Raw genomic sequence first — 19,155 nt, forward strand, 5'->3', positions numbered from 1 at the left:
GTATTTGGGATGTTTGACAGCAGCACCCCCTTATGGCCGGTTCCCTGCCTTGTGCACAGCTGAAAACTTTCTTCTTTCTCCATAACTCATGCTTTCTACAGTACTACCACTATTAGGGTCCCCACTTGTGTGGTACTAGCAGGCTGTGGCTTGCCCTTAAGCATAAATGCTTTATTGTCATCTTGGTGTAAGCTGCAGGGTGGGTGTTGCATGTCATGATTGAGAGAGATGCCTGACATTTCACATTTGGGGAAGCAGGCCTGTGGGTGCTCTGGGAATGTCCTAATGGCACATGGAGTCAGTGGCAGAGCTGGGACCATCCCTCAGTGCTCCCTCTGTCCTTACCCTCCCTCAACTGCCCATCCAATCAGGTGGTGGGGATGAAAGGGGTGGGTCATTCACAAGCTGTCTTTAGGCTCCAGAGCATGTCCTCTCCACACCCCCCAAAGCTGCCTTCACTATAATAATGTGCCCTCCTCCCCACTAGTCAGCTACTGCCCTTTCTGTAAGAGTCATATTTAGGCGGTCAGCATATCCAGGAAGGTGTTACTAACACCTGTCTCTCCAATGTCCATTTGTCATTTTCCTGTGGTTTGGGGTTGCTCTGCCTGGCTCTCCCCTATGGCAGCAGCCCATCAATTAGTGAACTCTGGCCCTTCAGGCCCAGGCCCTGCACAACCTCCCTCCTGCAGTGGCACCTGGCAACCTATCTTGCTGCTGCTTCTCCCCCAACCCATGTTCAGGCCAGGGCTTAGTCTTTTGTTGCATTCTCTAAGGGATCACACACACCCTGCCAGTCTGGGCCCTCCCTCTTGCAAACCTTTCAGAAGTTCTTGGTTCTTGGCGGGGGCCCTTCAGCCTTCCAATCAGTGGACCAAAGCCCAATCACAAAGCGAGTCTCCATATGTCCCTCCCTCCCTCCAGACTTCACCTCTCGAGGATGGAGGGCAGGGAAGGGGCGCTGACATCGGAACTGGCCGGTTCCTCAGCTCCCACCCCGCTCTCCTGACCCAGGGATCGAAAGAGCGCGGGGCGAGTAGCCCTCAGTTGGAAAGAAAGTCGATGGCGGCGCGCACGGAACGATTGGTGCTGACGTCCACAGCAGTGACCTTAATCTCGGTGTCGCCAAACTGCATGGCAGCGCGGATCTCGCGGCGGCCTGGGGCTGCACCGGTGCTATCCCGGCCGCCGTCGGCCGGCTCGAGCTCGAGGCTGAGCGCGCCGCATTTGCGCACGCCGGGGTCTGTGATGAAGCGCGCGTCCTCGGCGGCGCAGCAGTACAGATTGATGAGCACGCGCCGTTGGCCAGGGCGCGCAGGACAATAACTACGCCGCACCTCCTCGCCTAGGGCCACCGACTGCTCTGCCGCAACGAAGCGCTCGAAGACATCGGTGCACCAGCGGCGACCGTCGCGCACTAGCAACTTGTCAGGAGGGTGGCGCCCATCCACAAAGCGATTGAGCACGCCCACACCGTAGGTGAGAGGCGAGCGGCGCACCCGCACCACGCCTGGGGCCTGGCCGAAGAGCACAGCGCCCTTGAGGATGGTGAGGCCCACATCGTGTGGGACCACAACGCGCAGGCCACGGGCGCCCAGCGCTGCCTGCACTGCATGCTGTAGCACCGCAGACTCGGCAAAGCCGCCCACCAGAAACAGCAGTTTCACACCCTGCACTTCTGGCCGCGCCAGCAACGCCTCTGTGGGGCAGAACCAAGATGATGGATGAGGAAGAGGAAAGGGAAGGGGAGAGAAAGAGCCACTGAGGTCACAACTTCGTGCCAACTTGGTGCTTCCCCTCCCCTCCCCACCTGTACACTTTAGGCAATTAAAAACTAGCCATTTGAACTACATCCTGATAAAAACACTAAGCACTTTCACTGAGAGCTCTTGGCAGTCCTCATGGGCTCTGCCTCCCCAACACTCTATCTTCACCCCCTTCTTTCCCACCACCCCGTGGAGGGCAAGGGACCAGGACCTGCATTTACAGTATCAAATACCTATACTATGCAAGACTGTGTACCCACCCTCTAGAAACTTCAGTTCATTTAATCCCTGTGATAGCATCTGGGGGAACTCAGTACTATCACCCCATTTTATAAATGGGGAAGCTGGGGCACCAGAGGTTCTTTAACCTGCTAGAGCTACACATCATCCCCCTAGTTCTTAATCACTGCCTCACTGCATGCTCCAGGTGTTTCAGATGATTCTGGGTCTCATCCCAGTGTATGGATGTGTGGTGGCTTCCAGGCACTGGTGAGGGGAATTATTCTCTAATGAGGGTGGAACAGAGACCAGGCACTCACCTATGTGCTGGATGATACCATTGACTGTGGGCTGAAAAAGCTCATTCATGGCCTCACAAGACATCCGGAGCATCCCCTGAGAGGACCACTTCACGAAGTTCACACTGTAAGCAGTAAAGAGGGGCACAGGCCCATGAGTCAGGGTCAGGCTGCTTGCCACAGTTTGGAATCTGTGGTCTTCACTCCCTACCCTTGCCGCCAGGGGGGATGTACCCGGCGCTGACTATGGGTCAAGGGTGAACCAGCTAGAAGTTGGCTTTTAATCCCCACCCCACTCTTCAGCCTTCTCCAATCCTAGGCAAGAGCATCCCCTTGCCTAGGTGCAGAGAAGCCAAGGAACGGTACATTCGTCGGCTGCGAGGTGGGAGGTGGGCGGGAGAAGATACACATCCGTCCCCGCCCGCCACCACCACCGCCCGCCCTTGATTCTCCCTCTCGCCCAGTTTGGGCTGCGGATTCCTGGGCTGCTCCACTGGGTTCTCACGCCCCTCGTCCCTCGCCCCTCGCCCCGTCGACATTTCCGTAATGCAACAGTCCACGCGGACAGCGATAGTCCTGTGGGGCCCACGACCGTCCCTTGAAGTGGCATTCCATTCCTTAACAGCAAATCCTGCCTGAGCCGGGGCCCTGGACCTACCTGCTTCTGCGCAGGGCCGTCTCCACGTTGTGGCCTCGCTGCTTGCGATAGAAGTCAATGAAGGAGAAGGGCAGTGAAATGTTGAGCGCCCCCGCACGGTGCGGACCCGCCGTGCGTTTGCGGGCCTCAAAGGCGATGGTGAGATCCACCCAGGCCGCTGGCCGTTGCCTTTTGAAGGTCGCAATGAAGTCCTCACCGAAGATGCGACAAAGCAGGTGCTCGAAGGCCAAGTCCACGCCCACAGCGCCATAGGGGCCACCTACAGTGAGCCAGAGAGTGGAAGGGGTGTCAGCGCCCACCTGGCCACCAAGTACTATTGGCGGGCTATAGGTCCTGCACTACATAGCAAGGGTGCTGCCTGGCTACCCACCAGATGCCTTGTAGAGCTCCTTGAGGGTGCCATGGGGCTGCTCCAGTTGGTGCACCGTCAGGTCCACAGTGCCTCCCCCGCAATCGGCCACCATATAGCGGTCTCCTGTGACAGTCAGCAAAGGCAAACACGCATGGCCTGCCTTGAACCCTCAGTCCTGCATCCCCTCCAGGCTGTCCAGTCTCCAACCCTGCCCAAGGTCCCAAGCCTGCCACCCCAGGGTGTGGGGAGGGATGTGAGGAGCTTCAAGTACTTGAACCTCAGGTCACCAAATATGGGCACAGGGTATGGGAGAGAAATGGTTCCAGAAGTTCTGCAACTCCACTGACTCCTCCACACAGAACTCTGAAGAAGTGGGAGTTAGGGGCACAGCTGTGAGAGGGAAGGTGCTGGTGACTGAGGGGACTGCCAGGTTAGGTATGTCCTTCCTCCCATCAGTATATGGTTTCCTGAAAGATGTCCTTCCATCCCCCTCCATTGCACCTGCTTGCATTTCTGCCCACAGCTCTCCCACTCCTGACTCCACCAGAAATGTGCGGCTGTGGCGTGATCTTCGCAGTTGCTCACGGGCTAGGGGTTGTGGACAGCAGGAGAATGAGATCAGACTGTACTACCATGTTCACCCCCCAACGCCCCTCCCCTCATCTTCCCAGCCAGGACCCTCCAGTGCTCCTGAAACTCCCACCCACCCCCAGTGGGAGAGTGCAATGCTGACCCCCCAAACCCAGGCACTGTATCCGAAACCGGGGAGGGGGTGTAATATCTGGACACAGGGCCTTTCTTTAACCCAGGAAGGGCCAGACCAGGCACAATCATACTTAGAAGAATTTGGAGGAGCTGGGGTGGGGGAATCTGGGGATATCCTAAGGGAGCTCAAAACTTGGGGCCTCTTCCTATTGTGAGAGATGACATTTGGGAAGATGATCAATGTTATCCATAGCTGTCCTTGGCCTCAGTGCCTGGTTCTGGCAGCAGAAGCTTGGGGCGTGGGCAGTGGCTGTTTAAGGGAAAGCTCCTGAAGACAAGAGTGGGGGCAGACTTTGTTTTTGGCAGTGCCCACCTGAGCAGCTTGCCCCAGGGCAGGCTGTGCCTCCTCCAACCTCAGGCCTGAATGAGTCCTGCCCTCTTCAGACTATGTGCCCCTAGGCAAGGTGAAATCTCAATTCCCCCCACCTCCCAGACTAGGGGCCCCAAGAGCAGGGCTGCACTTCTCTCCATCAATTGAACTTCACCAGGGATGTTCCTGCTACCTCAAGATTAGTGCTCCTTCTGCTTCATCTTGAACATTCTGAGCCTGTGGCCTCAGTGACCTCAACACTCCGAGGGCAACTGCATCTTACCAGTCTTGGGCAAGGTCCCTGAGGCAGCTCACCATGACGGAAGCTGGAGTCAATGGAGCGGCGCTCACCCAAGCGCCCACCCCCCGGAGTCCGGCCACTAAGGTCCATGAGCTGGTGCAGGCGCAGCTTTCGGCAGTAGACAGAGGCAGCCTCAGGCTCCAGGGCAATGAGCAGTTGCTCTGCATCCTCTCGAGATACCAGGCCAGCCTGGGTGGAAAGTGGGCAGGACCAGACAGTGCTATGGGCTGTCATATCTAGGATGACACCAGGGGGCTCCCACCTCCTCCCTGGTCACATCCCACCCATGCTAGGCCTCTCAGGCCCCTTCATGCTACATAAATGTGGAGCTCATGGCCACTTTATGACCAGGCCGGAGGCCATGGCCACGGCCAAAGGGACACAGGGGTGGCCCAGCAGGAAGAAGACAGAACTGTAGCAAGGTTCCCCTTCGCAGCTGTAGCTGACCAGCTGAGCACTGGCTGAGGTGTTGGCAGAGACTATCTAGTACAGTATTTGGAGTGTGGTGGAGCAGAGGAAGTGGTAGGGGCTCCCTTGGGCTCACCGGGCTGGTGTCAGACACTTGGCCACAGGCTGCCCCACTCCTAGGAGAACTTTGTTCCCAGAGAATCTGATATAGCAGGAAGGAAACAGTGAAATTCCAGGCACCAAGACAGGCCAGTGTGGGGGGGAGAAAAACACTTGAAATCTGTTATTTCCTGCATTAGGACAGGAGATTCCTTTGGGAAATACTGGGTTTTGTAGGGGCTTTGGGGCTCCCCAGAATTCTGATCAGAAGGGGGAGGAGGACACAGGTGGGAATGGAGATTTCCTGCCCAGAGCCAGCCCTTCCTGAGCTGGCAGCAGGGAACAGTATGGGAGGAAGCAGGGTGATTAAATGGGCAGGGAGACACTAAGGTGGGGAGTATTCTTTTAGGAGACAGCTTTGCTTCTGTCCTGATCCCTGTGGGGAGATGCCCACTTGTTCAGGGTTGACTTCCAGTGAGAAGCATAGATAGCTATAAACCTGGCCCTGGGTCATGCCTGGCCCACAGGTATGGAGGTATTGGGGGCACTGATATCCCAGGGAGCCGATAGGTAAGATCCCTTTTGGGTGTCCTAGGGTCTGTCCCCCAAGACCCCAGGGGCAAGGCCAAGCAATGAGTTTTGCTTTGTGAGGTTGGGGGTACCCTCTGTGTCCCCCCTGGAGAGAGTAGAGCCTCTGCACCCTCTTCTTTCTCCAGGCCTTTGGACATCTCTGTGTATGAAGACTGGCACACATTGGGCAGAATCTCCTCCCTTCCTAGTTTCATAGTCCTTTCTCCTCTGCTCAAGAACCTACAGTGGCTGGGGCAGAGGCAGGGGTATTCCTGAAAGTACTGATGCCAGCTGAAGTGGATGTCGGTGGTTCCCTGTCTGCTGCTGTGTCTGCTGCTGTTGGCCCACAACTGCTACTTCTATGGACAGCTGTCCTCAACTGAATGGGAACAGCCTCCCTTGGACAGGAGTCCCTCCCATTTTCCCAGCAACATGTCACTGACGGACATGGACCCTTTCCTCACGGTAGCCAACTCAGGGCTATAATTCTCCCTCTGGAGCTCCCTGGGAGACCAAGCTGAGGCGGGGCTCCTGCAAGATCATATCCCTGTTCAGCTCTCTCCTGTCCTGCTTCTTCCCTTCCCTTTCTCCTGAGAGCCTGTTTTCAGTAGACAACCACATGAGACTCCCCATTTTGGGCTCTGCTTCTAGGAAACATGACTTAAGATGCTGTCTGGTGCTCACTTTGGCAGCACATATACTAAAATTGGACTGATACAGAGAAGATTAGCATGGACCCTGCGCAACAGTGACATGCAAATTTGTGAAGCATTACATATTAAAAAAAAAAAAGATGTTGTCTATACTGGCCTGAGCTGTGCTTCTTGTCATTCTACTTCCTGTTTCCTCAGGCCCTTCCTTTCCTGGTGGCAATGGCCCTCCAAAATTCCCATTAGGGGAAGGTTGAGGTCTTTGAACAGTAGTAACTCTGTGATCTCAGGGTGGTGAGGAGATGAGGATATGGGGCCAACCCCCAGGCCTTCCCAAGCATCGTTCTCTGTTCTGCCTGCATTCCTCACCAGGTAGGCAGCCTCCCGCATGAACTGCTTGGCCGGCTGTTTCCAGATGGCAGGCACCGTCAACACCCAGCGCACAGTGTCCCTCTCTGGCAGAGACGGGCACTGCTCCCTCAGCTCCTGGAGGAATAGAGAGTGGAGAGGGGAACAGTTGGCTTGGGAGCATCTTCAGTCCTGTATGGGAGCTGGGGGAACTAACCAAATCTCAGGAAAGACTTCCAAGTTGACTTGGAAGAATCTCCCTCCTCCACCTGTCTGATCAGATAGAAAGACAGGGGACTGGAGAAGATGGTGTATAATATGTGGCAATAACTTCACATCTGATGGATGGGGTGGGATGAAGGGAAAGGAAGGAGTAGAAGAGCCTGGGAGTCCCTTCCCCAGTTGTCTGGAACGGGGCGGCAGCACACCTGAAGGGCGTGCTCCTTGAAAAAGCGAAGGGCATGGGCGAACACCTCCAGGGCTGGCATCTTCTTTCCGTTTACGGCCTCTAGCTGGGTCTTCAAGGTGAGATCCTGGCAGAGACACACAGAGGCTCTGCCAGAGGCCAAAGCTCTGCCACTATTCCCTGATGACCTCTTTGACCTTCACCTCACTCCCACTCTAACTCCTCTTCACCCTCAGTCCCAGCTCACCTTAGCCCCGCCCGCCCGACCACCTACGAGCTCCGCCCACCTCCTGGACCAACTCTCTTCAGCCCCGCCCCTTAGCCATCCTTCCACCACTCTTCCTCATCTCTTTTAGTTGTGCCCCACCCTCCACTTATGCAGTCTTTTCCCCTCCTGGCCCCGCCTCCCTGGTCCCAGCCCTGCCCAGAGCCAGAACGTGGCTCACAGTGGTGCTGTGGATCTTCATCTTGAACTTCTCGAAGTAGAGCCAGTCCCGTGCCTCCTCAGGGTCTAGGTCGTGGTAGTAATCACGGGCAGTGTAGCCAAAACTGTGAAAGGCTCCCTCTGGGGTCAGCAGCAGGCAGGTAGGGGTCTTCTGGTGGGCCACGCCTGGATCCCCACCCTCCCATTTCCTGTGGAGGCACAGGGTGGTTGTCAGTGGGTTCAGCGGCAACCCACCCTTCATGGGGTTGGGTGCTGGCTTCGGGGCCAGCAGTGTGACCTCAGGCAGGACACAACTCTAAGCCTCAGTTTCTGTCAAATGGGAATAATGATGGTATCTACCTCTTAGGGTTCTTATGAAGAGGAAATGAGGGAAGATTTGTTCTTGGGAAGTACAGATGGCACACAATTAAATCTCCTTAAATGCTACCTACAGGTTCCACTGGTCCCATCTGACTCCTGTTTCTTCCATTAAGTCACACCCTTTGGCCTCTCCTCTTTATATCCCTTACAAGCAGCAAAAAGCCACCATCTGTTGGGGTGGGTCTGATTTCCTGACGTGTTCTCTCTGGGACCCTGGAAGAAGCCCAGGGACCCTGGAAGAAACCCAGGTCCCAGCCAGGGACCTTGCCCTCTTGAAGGCCATTCTCCAAGGCCAGGCTCCTTCCAAGTCTTTCAAGACCATTTCTATCTGACCCACCTCCACAGTCACACCTTAGGAGACTGCACCTCTGGCAGTTCCCAAAAACCTGAATGAGATTCTGAAACCCCCTGTCTACAAGGGCTTCTGGACCTCCACTCAGAACTACCCACTTTTTTTGCCTGGCAAATCCTTTCCTCCCCCTCCTCTTCCTTCTCTGACATCCTGACTCCTTCAGGCCAACTTCGCCATTGCAGTCCTTTGTGGGAAGGAACTGGGAATCCAGGCAGAGAAGTATGCAAAAGGTTAGAGGTATGAAGAGCAGGGGAACCAATTCTAGATTGGCTCAATGTGCAGCAGGGAAAAAAGAAATTACAGGAATTCTAGATAATGAAGAACTTTAAATGTCATACCAGAATTCTATCTTGGTGGATTTTAAGTAGGGCAGCGAACAGACATGACTACATTTACCTTTGGAAAGGGAGGTCGCTGGTCTCCATGAAGAACAGATTGGAGGCAAGAGAGGATGCAGAAGCTACACCAGGAAGGAGGATGTTGCAGCAGTGCAAGTGAGAGAGGATGGAGGGTAAACTTAGGCTGGAGTGGTGGCCATGAAAAGAGGTGGATGGGTATACCAGAGATATTAGGGAGACATAGAAATGATGGGGCTTGGTGGTTGGTGGTGGTGAGAAGAGAAGGCTTGGGGAGGTCAAGATGTTCCTCAGTTTCTGTGACCATCACTTTCATGAGACAGTGTCTTTCATGTGTTCATGAAACCTGGCATAGCCTTAGCTGTGTATGCTGATCAGCTGGTATGCCCTACAGCTCCTAGAGGGCTCTAAGTGCCTTTGTGGCCTCCTATCATGTGGAGGGAGCAGAGATAGGGGAAAATCAGTCCAGGTTCACAGGAAGCTCACGTCTCATGTATCTTTGGGTCAGTTGCTTCTGTCTCTCCATTCACCCTTCCCAGGCCCTTGGGAAGCTCCCCTGTATCTCCCATACCCATCTGGGTTGAGAGCTGTGGAGTCTTCTGTAGCTTCACCTACTGGCTGTGGCCCTAGTAAGATACATTCAAAGGATCGGGATCTTGAGATACAGAGGGAAGTTGCTATGGCTTGTTTATGATTTGAGTGTCCCCTAAGGTTTCATCTGTTGAAATGTAATCCCCATTGTGAGGTCCTAGGAGAGTGGAGATCCATTTATGGTGTTTAGAGATGAGGCCTTTAGGAAGAGATCAGGACTAAAATAAGGTTTTTAGGGTGAAGAAACCATGACTGAATCCCAGCAGCTTTATAAGAAAGAGAGAACTGGCACCATAGCACACACCTATAATCCCAGAGACTCAGGAGGCTGAGGCAGGAGGATTGCAAGTTCAAAGCCAGCCTCAGCAACTTAGCAAGACCCTGTCTCAAAAGAAAATTAAAAAGGTTGGATATGGCAGAGCACCCCTGGGTTCAATCCCCAGTATCACAAAAATAAATAAATACATAAATAAAATAAAGCAAGTTTTATTATAGATCACTTTTATCTTTAAAACACATATATGCAGGGCTGGGGTTGTAGCTCAGTGGTAGAGCGCTTGCCTTGCACGTAAGAGGAACTGAGTTTGATCCTTAGTACCACATAAAGATAAATAAATAAAATAAAGGTATTGTGTCTATCTACAACTAAAAATATTTTTTAAAAAACACATATATGCAGTATATATGTTTGTGTATAACCCAATAAAAAGGTATATATGTTTTATTGCAAATTTGTTATATCTCCACAAAAAATTTTACATTAAAAATAAATTCCCCAAGGCTGGAGATGTGGCTCAAGCGGTAACGTGCTTGCCTGGCATGCGCGGGGCGCTGGGTTCTATCCTCAGCACCACATAAAATAAAAATAAAGATGTTGTGTTCACCAAAAACTGAAAAATAAATATTAAAAAAAATCTCTCTCTCTCTCTTAAAAAAAAAAAAAGCACAAATAAACCCCTGAGCTGGGAGATGTTGCTCAGTTGTAGAGCGCCTCACATGTGCAAGGAAGGCCCTAGGCTCCATCACCAGCAGTGCAAAAGTAAATAAATACATAAAAACTTAAAATAAAACTAAAGTTTCACATTTCAGGCAGAGGGTGAGAGTGCTCCACTTGAGGCCTGGAGCCCAGATGTGAGGCCATCCTCCAACCTTTTGTCCCCACGGCGTACCTAGACTAGGGATGGAAGAGGCTCTGAGAAGACCCCATGTCTCAGTGACCATTTCTAGGATCAGGCCCATCCCAGAATTTGGGGATCCCCCTCCCCGAAATCTCCCATCCCAGCCACCATCACCTCATCATGTGGATGGCCTCAGGGTCACTGGCAAAGCTGAAGGCATAGCCACTGGATGTGGTGCCGAAGTCAATGGCCACCACCACGGAGAAGGAGGCTTGCTGGGGGGCTCGGGCCTCTGGCTTCTGCAAATCCAAGATTCAGAGTCAGCAACCAGCAGGGAAGTGCTCCCCTTTGCTAGCTGTGGTCCAGAGCAGACCTGGCCCAGCTCTACCTGCCTACCTGATGGCCAGGGCTCCCCTCTCCTCCCTGGCTCCAGGCTAAGACCTGGGCATACCAACTACTCAGAAAGTCTGAGGTTTCTCAGGTAGCCCTGTGGTTTTGGGCGACAGCAGCTGCTTTGCCACTTCCAATTCTTCACCCAGCTACTGCCTTGGTCCACCCCCATCTCGAACCATCTTCTCTCCCTACACCAGTCTCGGAATGGCTGGGAGCAATTTGGCTCCTCTGGGCAGTTTTATAGCTTTATATGGATCTGTGCATATTTTATTCCTTTACTCTTTTTGTGGCCACAGTGACTCAAACCAGATTCTGTCCAATTCTGTGGCAGAGAGGAGAGGCCCTATGCACATGCAGACTTGTCCCTGCCTTCTCCCAGGCCAGGCCTGGGGTCTGTGAGAACAAGAGGGTCCCCAGGCTGGATCATCAGGACAAGACTCAGGGAACTGGGGGTGAGAAGGCTTTGTCCTGGAAACTTCAAGTTAGTAGTTTCCAAACTACTTTTTTGACAACACAACTTCCTCTCCTCCAGATATGTCTTGAAATAAGGTGGGACTGTGGTTGGCAGGAGGTGGAGCAACTCTGAGAGGCCCTAGTGCTCGGAGAACCTATAAAAACCACAGGCCTGCCCCACAACCTGCTGCAGCCAGCCACAGTGACCCCTAGGAATCATCCTATAGCAGGGAAGGCTGGGAGTTAGTTATGTGGGGCTTACCTGCTTAGTAGCCCAAGACCACTCAAGGCTAATCCTCCTGGGGGTGTATGACTAGAGTGTACAGGGACAGGAGGCATGCGGTATGCCCCTGGCCCTTCTTTCTTCCCAGCACAGGCCCTGCCATGGCTCTGCCAGGTTCCATCTCCCTCCACACCAACCCAGGCCTCCCATAACCCCAGTCCCTGATCTGGGCTTACTGGAGACTGTGAGGGTGTGAGGGGGGCAATGCCACAGCTCTCCTGGGTCCTTGGGGAGCCAGGTGGGCTAGGTACTGGTGATCGCTCTGGGCTGGAACCTGCAGGGAAGAGAGAGCAGGTCATTCTGGCATGATCAGGACAGCGGGATCCCAGGTCTGGCACCAGGAGGTTCTCCATCAGTTCTGCTGGGGAAGAGGGACTGGAAGGGAAGATCAGGAAGGACAGTCTTGAGGCGGGTGCAGAGGCTAAGGGCTTGTTATCAGTTACAGGCAACCTTTCCCTGGAGGGTGATCTATGTATCACCTGGGCTCATTGACTCCCCCGGCACCCATCCGGCACACCCAGCTAGGGAGGAGGGGAGACAGAGATGCATCATATGGTGGGGAGACTGAGTCCAGAAGTAGAAGGGCAGGAGAAGTGGGGCAGACGAGCTACTGGGGTAGGGGTGGAGGGTAGAGAAATCACAAAAGGAGGGGGAATTGCAGATCTAAGTGGCCGGGAGGTAGCACAGCTGGCCCAGAAGTGGGACTGCTCCCCTCTGCTGTAACTTGGGCCACCTGTTTCTAATCAGGACTTGAGGAGCTCTCCCTCCCCCATCCTCAGGGCCACAGACGGCCCAACTGGCTGCCTAGGGAGGATCAGGAAGGGGGAGGCCAGCACCTCCCTCCAGTCCAGCTCTGAGCTTAGGCATGTCCACAGTACTGAGAAGTCAGATCACCCAACCCTTTAAACACACACCCCCATACACAAATGTACACCCCAACTAACATTTAGGGGCAGGAGATCCCACTGAAACCGCTTTGCAGGCTCGCAACTGAGCTGGATCTTAGGTAAGAGGTCACAGAGTAGCCCCCAGGAGGCAGCCCAAGGCTTTGCCTGAAGGATCAGGCAGCTCACTGGGCAAGAGGTCCTGCCTGGCTGAACACTCCCAGGTATGGGTTGGCAGCTGGTCACCATCAGTCAGAGCTTTGCTAAGGGTCATGTGGGAGGTACTGGGGCAGTCCTGAGATCCATGGGTGGGGAAAAGGAGGTTGTCCAGAGAGGCAAAGAGGGACCTGGCATGAAAATTCATGGACAAATAGGCAGGTCTGTCATGCTGCATGCTGAGCCAGGGGAGGGACCTGTTCCTTCAACCACAGCCTTGCTATGTGACCCAAGAGAGGCCCCAGCCTTCATTGGCCTGGGGTAACCTAGGAGCATGTGAGGGGTTGGGAATGAATGGAATTCTGGGAAATGCCTGAACAGGGCTGCAGTCTCTTTGGGTGCCAGAGGGGCAGGGACATGGTATTCACATTCTGAGGGCTCCCCTTTCTCAGGCATCCAAGCATAGGCTTAGCCCTGCCACCAGCTCCAGCTTGAGAGGCCAAGTTGCTGTGCTTTGAGCCTGGGAAGGGAGGCAGGAAGGAAGGGCCCAACCCGCCAGGTCTTTGTGAATGGATTTCCTGAGGAGTGTCCCTCCTGCCTGCTGGCCTCCCACCCCTGCAGAGAGCCCAGAGCCTGCCTCCAGACCCGGCCACTCACATAGGCATGCACAGACTTCTGTATTCACATGCCCATCTTAGACTACACCCTACCCCCCACAGGTCCCATGCAGAGATCTACCCACAGACAGACACACACTAACTCATACTCACACAAAGTCTTGTGCACACACTATCTGAACAAAACACTTGCACATGCATATACCTATGTGCGCACACACCCTCTCTGCACTCACACCCCTATATACACAGAGGGGTTCTGTGACCAGATGGGTCATATGTATACACACACACAATGTGGACAACCTGCGGGTGAAGGGGTCTCAAGGCAGGGGTGAGTGGAGGGTGGTCAAGGAAGAGCAGCCAGCAGTGCGGGGGGTCTTACCAATGTACAGCCCCGGCAGGCCCATCTCCGGGACAGCCAGCATCCTTGAGGGACTTGTAGCTGTCAACAGGAACAGACAAGCAGAATGGGATTTACTTGTTCTTTTGTTCCTTCACAAAAGACTGCTTATTTATTGTATTTATTTACTTTTGGCTGGAGTCTTTTGAAGCAAATCCCAGTCATCATGTTGCTTCACCTATAAACACTTCAACACGTCTCTCCAAAAGATAAAGACATTTTGAAAAACACCATTACAACACCATTATCATGTCTAACCAAATTTACAGCAATTCCTTCATCTCATGTAAAGCTCAGTCTCACAGGCCCCGTTTGTCTCAAAATGGCTTGGCTTTAAAGGGCTTGGGATCCTTCTTAGTGTTTCCTGGTGCCCACCTCTGTGCCAGGTGCTGGGGGCACATCAGTGATCTAGAGAGACTCCGTCCCTAGGGACTCACAGCTTGGTGAGGGAGATGATCATAATCCAATAATCAGCATAATGAGATTATAAACAATACTGGACTGTGAATGTGGCAGCTGAACACAGCGAATGGGGGAGGGGTGGGCTTGCAGGCAGGCCCCTGTGGACCTTCCTTTAGGTTGAAAGATTTGAAGAGGCGTAATTTAGTTTGCATTTTGAGATGTCCCTCTGACTGCTTGGGGAGGTGGATTGCAGGAGTCCATGGAAGCAGGAAATTAGCTGGGCTTGTAGCCTTCCAGGCTTTAGATGGTGGTGTCTGTGTGCCTTGAGACAGGCGGAGACATTTAAGAGACAGTGGATGTCAAGGTGGCAGTGCCTGGTTCAAGCTGAGACAGATGATAAGCTAGGTAGTGAAGGGGCAGGATGGCAGGGAGAAGGGGCAGAATTTGGAACTAAGAGAACATGCATGCCAACAAGCCAGATGATATGTGATCGGGAGGTCAGGAAGAAATCCAAGTTAGAAACATGTGTTTGGGAGTCATGGTCATGGGAGGCCTGGCGGAAAGCAGAGGGAAGAGAGGAGAAGTGACTTAAAGTCTGAATAGGGGAAGATGGGCTGCCCGAGATATGGAGAAGCTTTCTGTGGTTTCATGAAGACTATGATGAGAAGAGGGTGAAGCTAGATGCCTTTAAGAGATCCTGAGACTCACTGGGCATGGTGACACATGTCTGTAATTCCAGTTACTTGGGTGGTTGAGGCAGGAAGATCTAAGTTCCAAGCAAGCCTGGATAATTTAGCAAGACTCTGTCTCCAAATAAAATAAAAAGGGCCAGGGATGTAGCTCAGAGGTAGAAGCCTCCCATGTTCAATCCCTGGTGTAAAATAAAACAAAATAAAACAAAAATGAAAGAGTTGTAGCCCTAGAGGAGACTGTAAACACCTATCTTAATGGTTCATGGCAGGTAAGTCCAAATATGGCCAACAGTGAAAGGTAATTGGGCTAAACCTCCTTAGAAGGCTGGCTGAGACCAGGAACAGCATAGTAGCTGGAGGGAGGTGAGGAAGAATATTTACTTTATTTTTTAAGATGGGAAGAACTTGGGCTGGGGTTGTGACTCAGTGGTAGAGCACTTGCCTAGCATGTGTGAGGCACTGGGTTTGATCCTCAGCACCGCATATGAAAAATAAAAGGTCCATTAATAACAACAACAACAACAAAAGATGGGAGTTGAGTTTGTGTCTGTGAAGTTCTGGGGGCCATATTATAGGCAGGACCCTCCAAATTCTCAACAGCATTGCTACTCAAAACATGGCAGCTTGGGCATCTTCCTGGGATCTCCATGAGGCTTGTTAGAAATGTAGAAACTCAGAAACTGTAGAAACCCTGACCTGCTGAATCAGGACTTGTATGTTAAGGAGAGATGCCCAGGTGACTTTGAGAAGTGCTGCTCAAGTTTCCCCGCAGTTCAACAGCCTGCAGATCTTGGATGCTATTGGCCTTATCTGTGAGCCTGGTTATCCCTCTAAACAAAGGTGGGGGCTGCCCAGGGCCTACTCCCTCTCTGTACCCATTAACAGGATCAGGAAGTTTTGCTAACAGAACACAAGCCAACACAGAGCTGGCACTGGCACACCCTTACACACATGTACACACCCTCGTTCATGCAGGGTTTACACAAACCCAGCCTAATTGTGGACAGACACCCAGACTTCTACACCCTTTTGCATGTCAAGGATACTCCTACATGGCTAGCACCATGCAGTCTTGCTGTCCTCCATGTCACTGGAGGTACACAGTTGGATACACAGGAATCTGAATTAGGAGAAGGACTGGGGCTGGCTGTGGACACTTGCATAGTAGTGGCCAGATGATGCCCAGAAAAGAGAAACCAATAAATGAGGTTGATAGGAATATTGGTCACCAGGGACAGGAGCCCAGCTTAGAGTGACAGAGTGACATCCTAGAGCTGGGTCCCACAGCTCTTCAGAGCTGAAACTGTGTCTCTTTTCTCAATTCTGCATTCATTGACATCATGGTAGTAGCTTGAAATCAGTTGTGGTGGGAATATTTACACTGTGGGAATTGGCGAACACTAGGAAATCATATTTTTCTCCCTCCCAGAGACTTGACTATAAAACATTTACCAGCATTCCACTGGATCCAGCTGCAATAGAGAAGCTGGTAGTCCTATTTGAATGTTCTTTGTTGTCACTGTTTGCAGTAGTAGGGATTAAACCCTGGGATTTTCTATTACTGAGTTACATTTCTCAGCCATTTTTATTTATTATTTTGAGACAGAGTCTTGCTGAGTTGCTGAGGCTACTCTTGAACTTGCCATCCTTTGGGCATTAGTCTGGAGTTGCTGGGATTACAGACATGCACCATCATGTTTGGTTCTTCAGCAAACACATATTAGTAATTTCTTTGTACCAATCTCTGTGCTAAGTGTTGGGAACCATTTTCTTAGATGGATAGATGGGTGGATGGATGGATTAATGCTATTGGGTCTATAGAAACAACCAAAAACTTGGGGAAAAACACACTGAGTTGTCCATCACTCTAAACTGAATTTCATGCCCCAACCATGTGCCTATAATCTTTGTTCTGAAGCTTGTTATCTTCTTTCTTTGAGTGTGTCATACATGGAGTGCCCCTGCCCTGGGTTCTCAGGGATGGCAGGAGCTTCAGTACCTGAAGTGAGTATATCATGGCACCTGGCATGAGTCTATCATGTCACCTCTCTGCACCAAAATGCCCTTTCCTATAAAATGGGTGTCACAAGGAACTTCTGAGGATCCATAAATCCAGGTATGAAAGGTGTTGATAAAGGCAGAGAGTCAGGCATGTATGAGCAGTGTTCTTTCCTTCATAGTTTCATTTAAATTCTGAATTTTGGCTTTTTAGAAGTTTCTGGTCTTACTGAGAATTTTATTTAGCCATCCTGAGTTTTTTGTCAAGGAGGTAGGAATCAAATCAATTTGTGCTAAAGGAATTTCCTGCTGATTCCCTGAGAGTTGTAGGTAGAAGCAGGTAGCAGCTACAAAACACTCACACATGCTCCATGTTTTTGGAAACCTCCATCACCATGCAAATGCACACAAAGACATTTAAGTGCAATGCTGATCAGGGAGCTCAAGACAACCTAGTTCCCTAAAGTTAGGTCTGGACAGAATTTACAGCTGAAAATGAGGGAGGCAGACCCCTATCGCAGGGGCCCACTAATTTCAAAGAGTGACATCTATGGGTTAGAGAATATTTTCCTGGGACAGTTTGATTTTATGCAAAAAGTAACTCCATTTCCTGGCTGACAGCATGTGTCAAATTCTGGCTCTAGCATGATCCCTACCCTACCCATAAGTAGACCCTTAACTCTGCCCATGGATTGACTCCTAACTTTTGGCCTCATATTGACCTCTAATCTTCAGATTCTCCCTTACCCCTGGTCCTTCTTTCTACCCAATAGGCATGCCCTATCGGTTCCTGGGAACCAGGACAGGGTGTGGCCAAGAAGGGACTTAGACCAGAGACTTCCTAGAGAGTGTTCCCTAGTTTCATAGTAGCCTAGAACTTTTTTACTTAATGGAGAGAATTCTCTCAAGATCTCTTCCTGTGTTAGGGGTGTTTGGGCTGGGCGCCTATGGCCCTCGGAGCTCTGCAAGTGTGTGGTGCTACTAGATTTCAGGACTCCACACAATGTCCATGAGGACAACCACATCTTTACAGTTCCCCTCCTCCCTGGGACCCTGCCTCTCCTATCCACTGCTGCCTGCTCAGCATACTGCAGGCCTTTCTAATGGAACAGGACTCTGTCAGCAAGCTAAGTGAGGCCACAGGGGTTTCTTCCAAGCCACAGAATGGGCCAACCAACCAGGGTCCAAGGGTCAGATCAGAAATGGCACCCAAAAGTCTGCCCCACCCTGAATCTGGAGAGAAGCCAGAAGGAAACTAGGGGGAGGCTGTGGGGTGAAGGGGCTGCCCCCTCCTGTGCTGGGGCAAGGGTGACAGAAATGGTCTCCTATGGAGCCTTTCTGTCCTCATCTTTGCTTTCCATACATCCTGCCCCACGCCCTTAGGTCCTCATCATGGGAGCAGCCAGTTCACAAACAACCTCTGTCCCCCAGGATCCATCAGTCTCCAATACCTCCCTCTCTTTCCATAACTCCTGGGTGGATCTGCTCCCTGGAGTCCTGGTTGAGAACTCCTTTCCTCCCATCTGTCCCCAACACAAGTTTGCTCCACAGGCAGCTCCAGGACCCCTATGGGAGCCCAGATGCCGCCTCAGTAGAGAACCCAGAGGCCGGGACACCAGGACCCTGGCCACCCAACCACTCTCTTGCATCCCAGACCAGAGGACCTGGGGCCTCTGAGGCAGCTCCCAAAACGCACATATATTCAGCCTCCAGTCTCCATCCCAGGCACCGTGTCTCCACAACCACTTCCCCGAAGCAGGCCCCAACCCACACTGGCTCTCCTGCCAGCCCCCAGGCACAGGCAGCCAGGTGGAGCCTTAGCGCAACGGGTGTGGAGCCCCATAGCCCAAGTAGGAGCCCGCTCCCACGGCCTGGTTCAAGAGAGGGGCTGGCAGAACTGCCCTCACCGGAGTCAGGAGCGTTCTCGTGGGGTCTCCGCAGACAGCCCCGGACGGCCAACCTCTGCGCCTCTCTCCGCTCCCGGAGTCCAGCAGCCCCCGCCCGAGAGAGCTCACCTCCGCCCTCCCGACAGCTCGGCCCAGGTCCGGCCGCCTGGATCCCGGCCCGCAGTGGGCGGCGGTGCCTGCCGCAGCCCTCGACGTGCGCCCGGCCGGCGGCCTCCGACTCTGCTCTGGCCCGCGCCCCCTCCCCCAGGCCGGATGGCCGCGCTCCCGGCCCAGATGTGCGAGGCCGGGGCGGGGCCTGCCTGCGCGGGCCTCTGCGAGGGGCCCAGCCCTGCGGCGTCCAGGGCCCCTCCCTGCGCCCCTCCTGCGCTTAGTCGGCGGGGCAGAGGGGCCCCGGCGCCTCCCCTGCTCCCCCCGCAGCCCAGGGGGTGGGAGAAGGCCGAGGCGGGCGGAGGAGGGAGGGGGAGAGGAATTCCAGACCCCTCGTCGGCCTCCTGCGGCTCCCCCGCCCCGCCCCAACAGCCCACCTTGGGGCTCTGCCTTGGCCGGCCCTTCTGCATCTGCCAGGGCCTAGCCCTGGAGAGAGTACCGCGCCCC

At 53.0% G+C, this 19,155-nt stretch overlaps 1 protein-coding gene and 1 non-coding gene across 3 annotated transcripts; one reads left to right on the forward strand and one right to left on the reverse strand.

The window, feature by feature from the left end:
* Positions 1 to 150: 150 nt before the first annotated feature.
* On the reverse strand, positions 151 to 18,798 carry Hspa12b (heat shock protein family A (Hsp70) member 12B). 2 transcript variants are annotated; one of them, XM_078051480.1, is made up of 13 exons: positions 18,670 to 18,798; positions 13,545 to 13,604; positions 11,679 to 11,776; positions 10,548 to 10,672; positions 7,598 to 7,784; positions 7,174 to 7,278; positions 6,767 to 6,883; positions 4,685 to 4,859; positions 3,796 to 3,882; positions 3,313 to 3,417; positions 2,943 to 3,201; positions 2,306 to 2,409; positions 151 to 1,699 (listed from the first exon to the last, which is right to left on the reverse strand). In XM_078051480.1, the coding sequence occupies exons 2-13, from the start codon at positions 13,585 to 13,587 to the stop codon at positions 1,044 to 1,046; spliced, it is 2,061 nt and encodes a 686-aa protein (XP_077907606.1). In that variant the 5' UTR covers positions 13,588 to 13,604; positions 18,670 to 18,798; the 3' UTR covers positions 151 to 1,043. The 2 variants fall into 2 exon arrangements, with proteins under 2 accessions (XP_077907606.1, XP_077907607.1); XM_078051481.1 differs by having other exon boundaries at positions 18,562 to 18,693.
* On the forward strand, positions 6,424 to 6,530 carry LOC120886946 (U6 spliceosomal RNA). The gene has a single exon (XR_005730131.1). It is a non-coding gene; the product is annotated as a U6 spliceosomal RNA (small nuclear RNA).
* Positions 18,799 to 19,155: the final 357 nt, after the last annotated feature.

Source organism: Ictidomys tridecemlineatus, chromosome 5 (genome assembly GCF_052094955.1).
Source record: "Ictidomys tridecemlineatus isolate mIctTri1 chromosome 5, mIctTri1.hap1, whole genome shotgun sequence".
Classification (NCBI taxonomy): Eukaryota; Metazoa; Chordata; class Mammalia; order Rodentia; family Sciuridae; genus Ictidomys; species Ictidomys tridecemlineatus.

Excerpts from the sequence above, each read along its gene's own strand:
- Hspa12b (XM_078051480.1), bottom strand. The coding sequence starts at position 13,587 with ATGCTGGCTGTCCCGGAGATGGGCCTGCCGGGGCTGTACATTG. Across the intron at positions 7,279-7,597 it reads TGAAGATCCACAGCACCACT|GATCTCACCTTGAAGACCCA; the intron begins GTGAGCCACGTT and ends TGTCTCTGCCAG. Across the intron at positions 6,884-7,173 it reads TCAAGGAGCACGCCCTTCAG|GAGCTGAGGGAGCAGTGCCC; the intron begins GTGTGCTGCCGC and ends CTATTCCTCCAG.